At 51.3% G+C, this 15,074-nt stretch overlaps 1 protein-coding gene and 1 long non-coding RNA gene across 3 annotated transcripts in view; one reads left to right on the top strand and one right to left on the bottom strand.

The window, feature by feature from the left end:
- Positions 1 to 7,884, bottom strand: part of Stx1b (syntaxin 1B) — a 21,862-nt gene extending 13,978 nt beyond the window's left edge. Inside the window, exon 1 of one of the 2 annotated variants that reach the window (XM_087908411.1) lies at positions 7,752 to 7,884. In XM_087908411.1, the coding sequence (XP_087764537.1) occupies positions 7,752 to 7,781 (30 nt within the window). In that variant the 5' untranslated portion in view covers positions 7,782 to 7,884. Of the gene's footprint in view, positions 1 to 5,925; positions 6,064 to 7,751 lie in introns of those variants that run through there. The other variant, XM_087908412.1, reaches the window with a different exon arrangement.
- LOC148121469 (uncharacterized) lies at positions 7,770 to 15,074 on the top strand. Its single transcript, XR_015738426.1, has 2 exons — positions 7,770 to 7,910; positions 14,568 to 15,074. It is a non-coding gene; the product is annotated as an uncharacterized LOC148121469 (long non-coding RNA).

Here is a 15,074-nt window from a genome sequence, read left to right as displayed (position 1 = left end):
AGAGACACAAAGGGATTCACCCACCCACACTGCCATCTCCAGGCAGACCGGTGACACAGACAGAAGAGCTGACACACGGGCACACAGAAATAGGCTCCCAACACCCACATGGAGCCACACTGCCGCGCTGACAGACAACCACTGCAAACAGACCCAGGCAGAGCTGCATTACTGATGTGTGGATGCACAGACCTGCAGCCACGTCCCCGGGGCATGGAGGACAGTACTGCCTATTCAGTCAACCTCTTTGAGCCCCAGGACGGCATTCTCACCCAGTTAGGCAGAAGGCACAAAAGGGCTCCCTTGGGATCCCCACTCTTCTTTGCGTGGGACAGAATTCCCAAAGGCAAAGTTGAATTTAGCCATCGACAGACATTAAGTATGGAGCCCTAATCAGCCCCAGTGGAAAGTTAAGGGAGTCAGCCTGACACCCAGACAGGTTGAGCCAGAGTTCAGACAGAACATAGCCAAGAGAGCCTGCATGAAATCAAGACAGGAGCCAGGCAGCAGCTGCTTGGAAGCGGAGCGTCTGGGACCAGGCAGCGAGCTGACCCGCCCGGAGCAGATCACAGACGACAGAAGAAAAAGGAACAGCACTTGGCTCAGATGCATCTGTTCAGACTGAACCTACACAGAGCCAGACGGGACCAAGATGCAACCAAGACACCAAGATCACTCGGGATCCTAGATCCTGGGCAACTCTGGGACCAGCACAACCCAGAAGATAGCTCCTGTGGTAGGCCAGAAAGTCACGTGATTCTGCCCAGGTCTGGCTCTATTCAAACACGAGGGTCTCAAAGACACTTCTGAGACTTCTGGCTTCTCCAAGTCTCCATCTGCCCCAGGACTGTCCCCGGCAGGGCAGATGCTGGCCCTGCAGGCCTCTGAGAGAAGGGCTCATCTTCAGGATGCACTAGTTTCTTACGGAGCTTTGCAGCTTCCCAGCTTCCAGGGTCACAGCCTCCTGCTGACCTTCCCATCCTCCAACCGCCCACCCTCAACCAGCTTTCGCAGGTGAGGACCCTGGCTGGTCTAAGTACCTGGGAACCTTCCTCTTCTCTAACTCGTTCCCTTCCCGTGCCAACTTGAAGTCCTTCCTAGAGTCTGATTCAATTTTTCCTGCTGTTTTCAGCACCTCTTTCCTTAGATTCTTCTAGAGTATCTAAGTTACCTCCCTACTTGCCCTTGAGAAGAGAAAATGGCAGCAGGGCCTGAGTATGACTTGGTTGGGCTAATAATTACAAAGAGAGCTAAAATCCCTCTGGGTGTCCAAACACGTTCACAATCATAATCCCCTTTGATCCTCACACCACAGCCCAGTGAGAACCGCTGAACAAATACTGTTCCCATTTCATCGATGAAGGAGCACGGGGCCACGGTGGGCAAAGGACAGTGATTTGCCCAAGGCCGAGTAGGACCAGAACACCATTATCCAAGAACACGGCCGCTTCCCCCAAGGCTCTAGTGAATTCCTTTCCCTCCCAGGCCGGCTCCTGCTGCACCCTGGCAACCCCACCATAGGGCCGTCTGCCACTGTCTCTCACAGGCCTCTCACGTTCTCTTCATCTCGTCTGACCTTCTTCAAGACTCTGTAAGAGGGGGCTGGAGCCACGGCCCAACTGTTGAAAGTGTGTGTTGGTCTTGCAGAGGACCCAAGTTTGGATCTCAGCATCCATGTTGGGTATTTCACAACTACCTGTATGTGACTCCACTGCAGGGATCTGATGCCCTCTTCTGGTCTCTGCAGGCTCCTTCACTTAGCACTCACATGTGCGAGCAAACACACACACGCACACACACACTATTTTTAGAGTCTGGTGTGGTCTACAGTATTTCGAGTCCAGCTTGGTCTACAGCACATGAGTTCCAGGACAGCCAAAGCTAGTAAAGAAACCTTATCTCGAAAACAACAACAAAAATAAATAAAATCTGTTTTAAAATCTTGAAAACAAAACAAGACCAGGGTCTGAGAAGATGGCTCAGTGGTGAAGAGCTGGCTGCCCTTCCACAGGCTCCAGGCTCCATGCCAGCACCCATAAGGCAGCTCAGAACCCTCAGGAACAACAACCCCAGAGAGTCCAGACATCCTCTTCTGGCCTCTGGGGGCACCAGGCACGCCTGTGGTGAAGGTGCAGACAAAACACTCACACATAGCAGATAAATAAACAACTCTGTGAAGTGACAGATACGGTGGTAAACACCTACAACCCAGCATGGAAAGCCGAGGCAGGAGGATTGCCATGAGTTTGAAGCAAGTGAGTTCCAGCTCAGCCTGGCTACAGAATAAGATTCTGTCTCAAGAACAGACATTGGCCTGGCATGGTCACACTTTTAATTACAGTAGAGGAAGAGGGAGGTGAATCTCTGTGAGTTCAAGGCCAGGCTGGTCTGCACTGCTAGCCCCAAGCCAGACAGGACTACATAGTAAGACCCTATCTAACCCAAACACACATATAACACACTCTGTAATGACACGCAGTGACACGGCCGCAGCTCTGACACACATGCAAGCAGAGCTTGACAGAGTTCCGGGTGCTTGTCTGTATATCCTGCACATGCTCGTCCATTTAATTCAGTAGGATCTGGGGGTGGGGGAACCCACGGCCTCATGCATGCTGGGCAACACTATGTCGCTGAGTGACCATTCCAGCTCTGGGTTTTCTGAGACAGTCTTTTTTTGTTGTTTTATTTTTTGAGGGTTTCTCTGTAGCTTTGGAGCCTGTCCTGGAACTAGCTCTTGTAGACCAGAACTTACAGAGATCTGCCTGTCTCTGTCTTCCAAGTGCTGGGATTAAATAAAGGCGTGCGCCAGCACCATCTAGTATTTTCTGAGACAGTCTTACTGAAGCTCAGAGTAGCCTCTATCCTGGAATCCTCCTGTCTCTGCTCCCTGAGCGCTGGGTTACAAACTGCATCACCACCGTCCTTATTCATTTAATTCTTTTTCTTTTTTTCTTTTTTCAAGACAAGGTTTCTCTGTAGCTTTGGAGCCTGTCCTGGAACTCACTCTGTAGACCAGGCTGGCCTTGAACTAACAGAGACACACCTGCCTCTGCCTCCCTCGTTTATAGGTGGGAAAACTTTAGGCAGAGAGAGGCTGACAAACTGCATGGTTCTGCAGCGACACTGGCATGCATGCTTCTGCCTTCCAGGCCTGGTACCTTCCTTTGTTAGATGGCAGGGGAAGCGACGAGACAGGCAGGGAGATGCCTGATGCTCCAAGTGGGGAGTGTTTGGCGAGGGTGGACTGAGCCCTGGGCCTTCTGTGTGGCAGATGAGGAGACAATTCAGACAGGTGGCTCTATTGCCTGAGGCTTTATAGTAAACAAGACCAGAGGTGGAGCTTGAAACGGGGACCCATAGGATCTCAAGGCTTTTTCCATCCATCCCACGGACAGGTGGCAGTCCCTCTATTCCTACCTGGCCACAAAGAGAGCTGTTGGACTCGCTCTCTTTCCCTCTGTTCCTCTGTCCCTCCGCTCACTTCTTTTCAGGGTCTCACTATGTGGCCCAGAGTAGCATCAAACTTGCAGCAATCCTCCTGTCCTGGCTCAGCCTCTCAAGTGTTGGGATTACAGGAGCGAGCCCGTGTCCAGCAGTTCCTCACATTCAATCTCAGGATCACTCCACAAAGTAGATGTTCTTATTCCCATTTTACAGATAAAGAAACCGAGGCACAGGAAGATTACATAACTCGCCCGAGGGTGGTCAGTCAATCAGGTGTTGGTGGGTGGCAGGGCATTGCTTGTCACTGTGCACCAATTGCTGAGCACCTGGGAGGATTCAGGAGATTAGGAAGAGCTCCTGTCACCTCCCGAAGCCTCCTTGGCTGTGTGGGGCATTTGATTCAATCCCCTAGCTTCCATCTGGCTCCTTAAAGTCAAAGTTTTTCACATCAGCAACAAGAGTGTTCTGGTGTGTATGTGTGTGTGCATGTGTGTGGTGTTGGAGATTGAGCCGAGGGTATCAGATACACTCATGCTCACACACACCACCATATACTCCCGACCCAGGCTCTTCAAGGTGCAAGCCCTACATCATCAGACCCCTCCTGCACCCTCACGATTCTGCCCATCTGCTTCCTTGGCTTGGGCCTCTCCTCCCGCACCTTCCACGGTCCAGCCTGACTCCTGGCTCCTTCTTTTCCTCTTACTAGTCTACTGAGCCCACCTGCTCCCTTCCTGATGCTCCTGCGTCCCCAAGTCACGCATTCAACTAACAAATATAAACGATTGGCACTAGGGGTAAAGAAGCCTGGGCCTGGGAAGGAAGGGCTTGTCTCCAAGCAGCTGAAGGTGCGTGCTGTGGCGGGGAAGCGACAAACAGTGACAAATGAGTAAGATAGTGCCTAAGTGTGAAATAGCAGAGGGAGATACACAGTGTGTGTGTGTGCACGTGTGTGTATGTGTGTGTGCGTGTGTGTGTGTGTGTGTGTGTGTGTGTGTGTGTGTGAGGGAAACACGCATGCGGCACTTTATTCAGGTGACCAGGGAGGGTCTTTCCAGGGAGGTGACATTTGAGTTGAGTCCAATCGTGCTGCCATGTGGGAGAAATTGGACTTAAGGCAACAGGAACAGTATTCACGGGCAAAAAAAAAAAACAAGTGCAAAGAACGCAAGGCAGAGAAAAGTCCCAGGCACAGGGAGGGAATGAATCTGCTAGTCTCCGCCTACTCTTACAAGCTTCCCCTCCCTCTTTCCTCCCCCTGCCCTCCCACCCCAAGCTGGCACATGTCCTCTTCTTTTCTCTCACTCTGTCTCGGCTGGCTTCCTCCTTGGACCCGGGTCACCTACTCAACCGAGGCCTCCCCACTGCGAGGAGCAATGTCCAGCCTAGTACCTCCCAGTGCCCAACTCAAAGTGCTGGGCAATCTGAGACAGAAAGCCCTGGTTCGACACTGACTCCACCAGCTGTGCCACCTCTGGCAAGTCTGTCTTTTTTTCCTGTAGCCCTCGGGCAATTCCAGAATCACTTAGGTGTCATCCATGTGGGTTTACATGATGCTCCAGAGAAACTGGATGTCACCTGGGAATAGCAACCACACAGCGCTGCTGTGCAGCAGGCTGTCTTAGGCACCCTGTATTAATTAACTTTCAATTCTCCAAATAATCCTGTGAAGCCAGGTAGTACCGTTACACTCAAATTACACAGGAAGAGACTGAGGCTGGGATGGAGCTAAAGACAGGGTACCTGCCTGGTGTATTCAATGCCCGCGCACACACACACACAGATACACACAGACACAGATGCGCACACACAGACATATACACAGATATACACACACACAGACACAGATGCACACACAGAGACATATACACGGATATACACACAGACACAGATGCACACACACACAGAGACATACACAGATATACACACAGACACAGATGCACACACACACACACAGACATACACAGATATACACACACAGACAGACACAGATGCACACACACACACAGCTCAGGATACAAACAAAAACCCATCCACCACCAGCAAAGCACCCTGAGTACTAGACAGGTCAATAACTTGCCCAAGGTCACACATGAAGAACCTAAGCCAGGACATAAGCCCAGATAATCTCACTTCCAAGTCTGGGTCCTTACCCTCTGTAGGATAAACAGATTTTGAAAACTCCTCAGAAGACTACAGAGCCCTGGCAAGACAACCAGGCCCTGCATTCACCACGTCCTCCGGGCCTAGGCCTGTGGAGTCTCCCCTGCCTTCCCAGAGCTTGGCTTTCAACTCTGGCAGAGGCTCCTACACTCCAGACATCTGGAGCTCCTACCTACCCAACCCCATCCGCACCCTCCCAAACCTCCACTTTGCCTAAGCTGTGACTAACAGCAAAACCATCAGTGTTTGCCCAGCCCCCTTAGCCCCAGCCACCTGGTCCCTGCTCCCAGCAGCGCTGGCCACAGGTTTCCTCACCTCTGGGCAGGGAGCCCTGACGCAGAGGAGTGCTCCCCACTCTTGTCTCCTTCTCCCTCCAATTTTACCGCAGTTGTAACCCCCCTTTATTACATTTCTCTAGGTTCAGGAATCATGGCATGTTCTCGGCGGCTAGGGATCTGAGTTTGAATTCTGTTTTCTCCCTTGTTTAGCTGTGTGGCCTGGGGAAATTCTTTAAACCCTCTGGGCTTTCGTTTTCCCGAATATTAGACAAAGCAGACTCTCTGTCTACCTTACCAGGAAGTTGGTTGGGATTTAATGGGATTGCCATGACAACCTGCTTTGCAAACTGCACCTGGATTACTACTTTAGTGGCTACTAAGGCTGTTGGTCTGGGTTTGAATCCTGCCCTTTTTCTAGCTATGTAACTTTGGCCAAGTTCCTTAACATCTCTGAGCCTCCGCTCCCCTTTCTGTGAGATGAGATCATGCTAACACCAGACTCACATAGCATTGCCGGTAATCAGAGGTGATTTCCTATAAAACACGCAGACTAGAGTTGCCATTGCTACTACCATCTTCCGCACACAGTAAATAATCCTTCATCTCTCCTCCCTCTACTGTCGGCTCCTCCTGCCTCCACAAGCAGTCCCCTGCCTCTGTGTTCTTTCCCTGTACCTCCTATGAACTGGGTTTTCCCGGTTTAGAGGCTTCCTAACAACAGAGCTTTGTCTCCACTCTCCAACTTGTATGGCAGAAGCCGAGAGGTCACGTCAGTCTGGCAGCCTGGAGGCCCCTGAGGCATCTGACCTGCACCACACGAAACACTTTCTTGATGACCTTGGGGCAATCCCTTCCCATCCCTGAATCTCAGTTTCCTCATCTGTCAGACGGAGTAACAGCCTCTTGCAATTCTGGCATAACCCATCAGAGCACAGGGGCCAGTGGCCACCACCACACAGCAGACTGCCACCTCAACCTCCTCGGGCCCATGTCATTCTCCAAATGTTTCCGTACCCTCTCTGCCCTGAAACCATTCTCATGGGGCCATCGCAGTCCCTCCAAAGAACAGCCTCCCCTGCAAGCTCCTGACCTAACCTCCCCCAGCTCTCCAGGCCTCCTGGAGCCTAGGCCCTGCTCCCCAACAGCCTGCCCCTGGCTGCTCCCATGCCCCAGTTCCCCCAAACACTATGTGGCCTATGGCACACAACCCAATTTGGTGACCTGGTGGGTGGATCTTCCTCTCCTCTCCCACCTTTGGGGTCACCTCAGCTGAGGCTCTGGCCCAGGGGAACTCAGTTCCCCCCCTTCACTCTCCCCTGTAAGCAGTGCCCTCTCCCCACAGAGCAACACACCAGTGCGCTTGCGTGCACACACACACACACACATCACCAACACCACGACACACTTCATTCACTGCTAGTTGCTGGCATCTAGTCTCAACCTGTGTCCTCCACAGCATCCCAAATCTGGGTCCTCCTGGACCCGGCCTGGCCAGTAACCACCTCCATCCGTCCAATTTGACAAACCAGTTCCAGGGAGGATGGTGTCCCCCCAATCTGCTCTTGACATTCGCTCTCTCCCATCCCCAGGTTAGACCCAGGGCCCTCCTGGGCATATGTGCTGCCCAAGCCCCTGAGACCTCTCCTGCCCCCTTGTGTCTCAATGGCCTTCAACTCCTTCCAGCCACTGTCCTCCAATTGCAGGGTAACTGGATATCAGGTGCCAGGAGATGCTAGGGTTCCTGGCTTCCAACCTCTAGTCTTATCATTTGCCCCCCATGTCACAGAATCTCCCCCATTCCATTCCAACGCGCTCCCCAAATACAGGGTCCCGCCTCCCCACCTCTCCCACCCCCTAGCTCACACTCCGCAGCTCCTGAGTCCGATCCTTCATCCTGCGACGGGCTCCTCCTCCCCTTCTTCGTCCTCCCGCCTCCGCTGCTTCTCTCTGCCTCTTGCCTCTTTGCTGGAGGCCGGGGGTCTGGGGGCACCGGACTAGACCTCCGAGGGATGTGCGGATAAGGTGCGCGGCGTGAGGGGTGAGGGCGGGAGCTGAGACCAGGCAGAGACAGGGGCCTGGGCCGACTGGGCTCTGCCTGGGCTGCGGTGGCGATGCGGCTGCGGCACAGGGTTGGATGGAGGGATGCGGGAGCCGAGGCGCGGGGGAGGGGGGCGGAGGGAGGTGAGGAGGAAGGGAGGGAGGGGGAGCAGGAGGGGGCGGGGAGCAGGGGGCATGCGCAGCGCCCCGGGCTGGGGGCGCCTGGGGGTTGTAGTCCAGGGAGGGGCACCCACGGGAGGGGCACAGGGGAGGCCTAGAAGTGGGGGGGGGGTGCAGAGCCCAAGGAGCAGGGAGAGATGCAGAGGCAGGGACAGGGATGCTGGGTGAAAGGCGGTTGGGGTGGACCAGCAGAAAGAAGGGCTAAGGCAGTGAATTGAGGGAATTGAGGGAATAACCCAGGAGAGGTAGAGTGTATGTGTGCCTGGGTGTCTCCGTGAGCCTACACAGGACCACTTTTATCCCGTCCCTTCGGCTCTGCAGGAGGCTTTTTGGACTAGAAATAACAAACCTGACCCTGTATGTGGCTATTGCTTGCTGAAAAGAACACGGGGCTTGTTCTGCACATCCTTCGTCACCCTACCTGGAAGTGCCCTGGTGCCGGTGGGTTGCAGCTTGTCTACCCACGAGAACAGGGTGGTCACTACCTGCCGAGACCTCCTGGTCTGGCATTTTAGATGACTCTGTTAAAAATGGCATTTATCCTACCCTATGAAGAATTTCAGGGGTATTTGCTTGCCTAGCATGCCTGCAAGGCCCTGGGTTCCATCCTCCAAGAGCAGGGTTGTGTGTAGGGGGGGAGGGAGGGAGGAAGATCTCTGCTGAATCTTGAAATCTTGAAATCTTGAATCTAGTGCTGCAGAAGGTCCAGGGAGCCCTTTACCCCCCACTCTGCCCCTCTCCTTCTCATCACTTAAAAACACACCCAGTCTTCCTTTTCTCTGTGGTGAACTTTGGACCCCCAGTGGGGTGACTTGGACCTTGTTTATGCCAAATACCTAGTAACTACCCTGAGACACCATTTCTCTGTGTCCAGGTAGGGCCTTACATCCATGACCTTCAACAGTTCCTAAACTCAGTGGCCTTCTTGTGAAAACTCCCCCCTCCTTGTGTCCTTGCCTGCCTCCTGTCCCACCACTGCAACCTCCGTGTGCCAGGACCCTCTTCTGCACTATGACCTTCAGCCAAGGCTCCTGGGTGCCAGGCTAGGCTCTCACCTTCCTTTTGAATCCTTTGACTTTATGTAGACATGTGTGTGCAGGCGTGCTCATGTGCGCATGTGCACACATGCAGGGCAGAGGTCCATGTCGGGTGGCTTCTGATTCTCTCCACCTTACATTTTGTTTTAGAGGCAGGCTCTTGCACTGGCCTGCAGCTTACCATTTTAGCTATTCTTGTTGACCAGGAGCCCCTGGAGCCTTCATGTTTCTGTCCCCCTGGGGCTCACAGGGTTACAGATGCGTGCTGTTATGCACAGCTTTTCTGTGATGCTGGGGATCTGCACTCAGGTACACATCATCCACGGAGCCCAGGTTCTCCCTGTGCTCTACCGCACCTTTCTGTACCTTCATCCTGTGGTTCCCCCCTGTACCTGTGAACCAGCTCCTTCTCAGAGGAAGGCCCTACTAGAGCCCGGGCCAAGAAGACAGAGACAAAACATACAGTCACCTGTGGAGAGAGACGCCAGCACTGTGGTGAGGGGACTCCAAGCACAGGGTCAGCCTTGGCAGCTAGAAGTGTGTCTTCCCTTTTGCCATCAAAGGCGACATCCACTCACTGGGAGCAGACTCTGTCCTGACACCCTCCCCCACCACAGCATTGCTGTTAAGAGTATCCATCACGGGCTGGAGAAATGGCTCAGTGGTTAAGAGCACTGACTGCTCTTCCAGAGGACGCGGGTTCAATTCCCAGCACCCACATGGCAGCTCACAACTGTCTTAAGATCCAGTTGCAGGGAATCCCACACCTTCATACGAATGCACATAAAATAAAGTTAAATAAACCATTGAAAAAAAAAAGAGTATCCATCACGACCCACTCGCTGGATGGCAACTCAACCTCCTGTCCACTCGTGTTCCCCCAAGTGTACAGGTAGGCAAGCTGGGGCTTCAGAGGACTCAGGACTGCGTCCAGTGTACAGGTAGGCAAGCTGGGGCTTCAGAGGACTCAGGACTGTGTCCAGTGTACAGGTAGGCGAGCTGGGGCTTCAGAGGACTCAGGACTGCGTCCAGTGTTACAAGGCAGAACTCTCTTTGCCAGCGTCTCTCTCCTAACATTGGACACCAAAGTTGGCTTGTCACATACTGGGTAAATGCTCTAGACTGAGCTACTCTCAGCCGTGGTTTGCCACGTCCTAACTTCCTCCTGCCTCCACCACTCAGGTCAGTCTGGGCTCTCATCCCCTTCCTTTCACTTGGACCACCAGGGGCGCTGCCTCAGTGGTCCTCACTCTGGGAGGCCCTTTCCTTTATGTCCCTCTCCCTGGATTCTGGTATGATGGTCACCAAGCTGTCTGGATATGCTCATGATACCTGTAGTACCACCACCTCCCACGGCTTCCAGGATTGCACTCAGAAGCTAATCTAAGACCTGGTGTGGTGACACTTGCCTGTGATTCTAGCACTCGGGAGGCAGAGACAGGCAGACGTCAAGCTGGAAGCCAGTCTGCTTATGTAATGGGACTTTGATTGAAGAAAACAAATGGGCAGTAGAGACAGGTCAGCAGTTAAGACCACTGCTTGTTCTTAGAGAGGACAAACTTCGGACCTCAGCATCCCCTGTGGCATTGACGTCTGCCTGTATCTCCTGTCCCAGTGGATATGATGCCCTCTTCTGGCCTCCCCAGGTGGTGCATTTACACACACACACACAGGCAAAACAATCACACAAATATAAATATTAGGAGCCGAAAAGATGAATCCATAGTTGCTGCTCTTGACGAGGGCCCCGGTTCAGTTCAGAGTACCCATGTGGCACTCACAACCATCTGTGACTCTGGTCCCAGTGGATATGGTGCCCTCTTCTGGCCTTCTCAGGCACCAGGCACAAATGTGGTAATACACATACATTTTGTGAGGCAAAATACTCACAGATATAAAATAAAAAGAGGCCTCTGACACAAAAAGAAGTCTATTGTGCCATTTAGTTGCGCCAACCATTGCCTTCTTTCCCCATCACCTCCCTTCATGCCAAGAAACCAATAGCCTCCACACATCTTTGAGCAAGAATCTGTGTGTTGGAACTTGCTTTGTAGACCAGGCGGGCCTCGAACTCACAGAGATTCGCCTGCCTCTGCCTCCCGAGTGCTGGGATTAAAGATGTCATCACCGCCTAGCCAGCAATTTTATAAAGGAAATATTTAATTGGGGCTGTCTTACAGTTCAGAGGTTTAGTCCATTATCGTCATGGTGGGAAACATGACAACATTCAGGCAGACCTGGTGCTGGAGAGGGAGCTGAGAGGTTGACATCTGGATCAGCAGGCCGCAAGAGACTGCCCCACACTGGCCTGCCCCAACAGTGACACACTTCCTCCAACAAGGCCACACCTCCAAAGAGTGCCACTCCCTATGGACCAAGTATTCAACACATGGGTCCATGAGGGCCATACCTATCCACACCACCACATCGTGTGAGGCCCAGTTCCCGCCCCACCAGAACAGCACAGACCTAACCGCTGTCTATGTTTCCCCACGAACAGACACAGGCCAAGCAGAGTGACACTCACCAGGAATGCTGACTCACACCTTTACCTACGCACGAGGAAAACAAGCCCAACAAAGTTGGTAGATTTGTCTACTGGGCCCACCGCTAATTTCCCCGGGGTTTTGTGGGTCCTTGAACACTGTGAGCTCCCAGTGTCTGCTAAGGCAATGAATGAGTGACTAGAGGGGAGGGACACCAGCTCATACTGGGTACGACGACAACTGTAATTCCTGTCACTGTCCAGCAAGTTATTTATTTATGTGGTGCTGGTGATTGAACCCGGAACCTTGGGCATGATAGACAGCCACTTTAGCATTGAGCTACATTTTCAATCCTCATTTTTAAATTATTTGTTATTATTATCATTATTATTGTTTGAGACAGGCTCTTGCCTTGGCTGGCCTGGAATTTGATATGCAGACCAGGCTGGCCTTGAGCTCACAAAGATTCACTTGTCCAGAAGCATGCACCACCATACCTGGCCCAGACTTATTATTATTTTTAATATGTGTGTATATGTGTGTATTTGTGCATGGGTTCATGCATGTGAACACATGTGCCTATGGAGGCCAGAGGTGTTGATTTCTCTAAAGCTGCACTTATAGGCAGTTGTGAGCTGCCCAGCATGGGTGCTAGAACCAAACTCAGAGCCTCTTCAAATGCAGTATGCTCTCTTAACTGCTAAGCTGCCTCTCCAGCCCCTTCTTTAAATTTTTTAAAAATATTTATTTATTATGTATACAATATTCTGTCTGGCTGCAGGCCTGAAGAGGGCACCAGACCTCATTACAGATGGCTGTGAGCCACCATGTGGTTGCTGGGAATTGAACTCAGGACCTCTGGAAGAGCAGGCAGTGCTCTTAATCACTGAGCCATCTCTCCAGCCCCCTCTTCTTTAAATTTTTTAAAATAATAATTATTTGGCATATGTTTCAGTCACGTGTATGTATGTGCACTACGTGTGTGCCTGGTGCCTACGGAGGTCAGCAGATAACATCAGATCCTTTGGAACTGAAGTTATGGAGGGTTCTAGTCACCATACGGGTACTAGAAACTGAACCTGAGTCTTCTGCAAGAGCAGCCAATGCTCTTACCTACTGAACTATCTGTCCTTTGAATTTTTAATTTTGTGATAGAGCACTACTAATTTCTCAGAAGTCTATACTTCTGCTGCACTTTAAGGTGTGTGCCAGGGCCAGCAAGGTGGCTCGGGTGGAAGTGCTTGCTGCCCTCCCAGATCTCAGAACCTGTGGTGAAGGTCAGAGAACACTCTTGCAGGTTGTCCTCAAGCCGCTGCTCGCACCATGGTACACGCACCCTCATATGTACAATAATTCGTTCCTTAAAGGTGTCTGCCACCACGCTCAGATTGTTCATTGGCCTTCTGTTGCTTTTTGTCCCATTTGCTTGGGTTACTCGGGATTGAAGCATACCCTTGACTAGGCAAGCCAAGCACAATCTCATCTTGCTAGGTGAGCCAAGCACAGCCAAGCACAGCCTCATCTTGCTAGATCTTTAGTGGCTTCCACTCATCACATCCAGGACCACCTGCAGTCTACCAAACAAACCTGGGAGGAGAGTCTGCATCATGCATCAGTTCCTTTTGCAGTCTCTCTACCTGAGTGACCTTACTGGAGCCTCAGAATAACCAGGCAGCCCCTGCTCAGAAATGTCCCTGTTCCCTGTCACTCACATTGGCACGTGCTGTCATTTCTTAAGCGCCCTGACTCCTGTCTCAAGCCATTCCCCACACTTTTCTCCCACCATGCCTTCCCTCAAGCCCCTGTCTCCTGGAGGTCCCTCCTCTATCATAGCTTTTAACTACTTAGCTTCTCCAGTTTTCCTTTCTTTTAAATTTATTTATTTTTAAATATCTATTCATTTTTATGTGCATTGATGTTTTGCATGTGTAAGGGTGTCCCCTAGAACTGTAGTTATAGACAGCTATGAGCTGCCATGTGGGTGCTGGGAATTGAACCTGGGTCCTGTGACAGAACAGTCAGTGTTCCTAACTGTTGAGTCATCTCTCCGGCCCCTAAAATTTATTTCATTTGCATTGATGTGAGGGTGTCAGATGCCCTGGAACTGGAGTTACAGACATGTGTGAGCTGCCATGTGGGTGCTGGGATTGAACCCTGGTCCTCTGGAAGAGCAGCCAGTGCTCTTAACCACTGAACCATCTCTCCAGCCCCATCCAGTTTTTCTTAACTCCTATGGAGTTCAAGGGAAAGCCCATTAGATTGTCTAGCTTCTTTCCTAGAAATTCTGATTCCATAGATGTGGCCTGGGACTAAGGAACCTGAGTTCTTAGCAATTACCTCTGAGGATTGATTTGCAGCCAAGTCTGAGAACTTTTGGATATTAGGTTATCCAGGTTATGCTACAAAAAGAAAACAAACAAGAAACCCTCCAACCCTGAGTGATTTAAGACTGTAGAGGTTTGTAGGATGGGTGTGGTGGAGCATGCCTTTAATTCCAGAACTCTGAGTTTGAGGTTAGCCTGGTCTACAGAGTTCCAAGGACAGTCAAGACCACACAGAGAAACCCTGCTTTGGTGACAGACTATGGAGATTTGGTTACTTTTTAGATATTGTCTCCTTTTCTTTCTTTCTTCCTTTCTTTCTTTCTTTTTTTTTTCTTTTTTCTTTTTGGAGGGGGGGGTGGTGTGGGGTTGAGACAGAGTTTCTCTGTATAGTCCTGTCTATTCTGGAACTCTCTGTAGAACAGGCTGGCCTTGAACTCACAGAGATCCACATGCCTCTGCCTCCTGAATGGTGGGAATAAAGGTGTGCACCACTAACGCCAAGCAGAGATTCCTTTCTTAAAGAAGACTCGGTGCTTCGGTGCTTCAGGTGGAGCACACATACACACCTGATCATCTGATGAACTCTTTCTGGTTAAATCTCTGTCCCATCCACAGCACTGTAACCACCACAGCTTCTTGTTTGGGAACAGATAAACAACCATCAGACATCTATTTGCTAGTGTCTAAGGAAGCTCTGCTTCGTGGTCGTCATGCTTCAGTGGAGAGAGAAGTGAACATCAGGACTGCCTGGTGGAGCGCGTGCCTGCCTCTTCTGATCTTCAGTTTCTAAGCCTGTAAAACAGCTCTGATACCTTCTTGTTTGGGCATGGAGAAAGGCCTCATTGAGAAAATGATCACGGAAATCAACTGCAACAAGAGGATCTCTGCTCGAGCAGCCGTGAGAGAGGCCTGACTCTGGGGCGCACCCTTCCTGTTTCAGCCTGTTTCCAGGTTTATCCCAGAGGGTCTTGGAATTTGGTTTATGTCCCTCTCCTCTTCACATTCACTGCCTCATCAAACCATTATGAACCTGAACGTGACTATAATATTATTCACAATAGTGGTGGGCTTTCTATGCTAACCTAAATATTAATAAAGAATATTTACTGATTAAAATAGTAA

Source organism: Myodes glareolus, chromosome 7 (assembly GCF_982192425.1).
Source record: "Myodes glareolus chromosome 7, mMyoGla1.1, whole genome shotgun sequence".
In the NCBI taxonomy this organism is placed as follows: domain Eukaryota; kingdom Metazoa; phylum Chordata; class Mammalia; order Rodentia; family Cricetidae; genus Myodes; species Myodes glareolus.
Note: the sequence above shows the minus strand (reverse complement) of the source record. Positions and strands in the feature narration are given on the sequence as shown.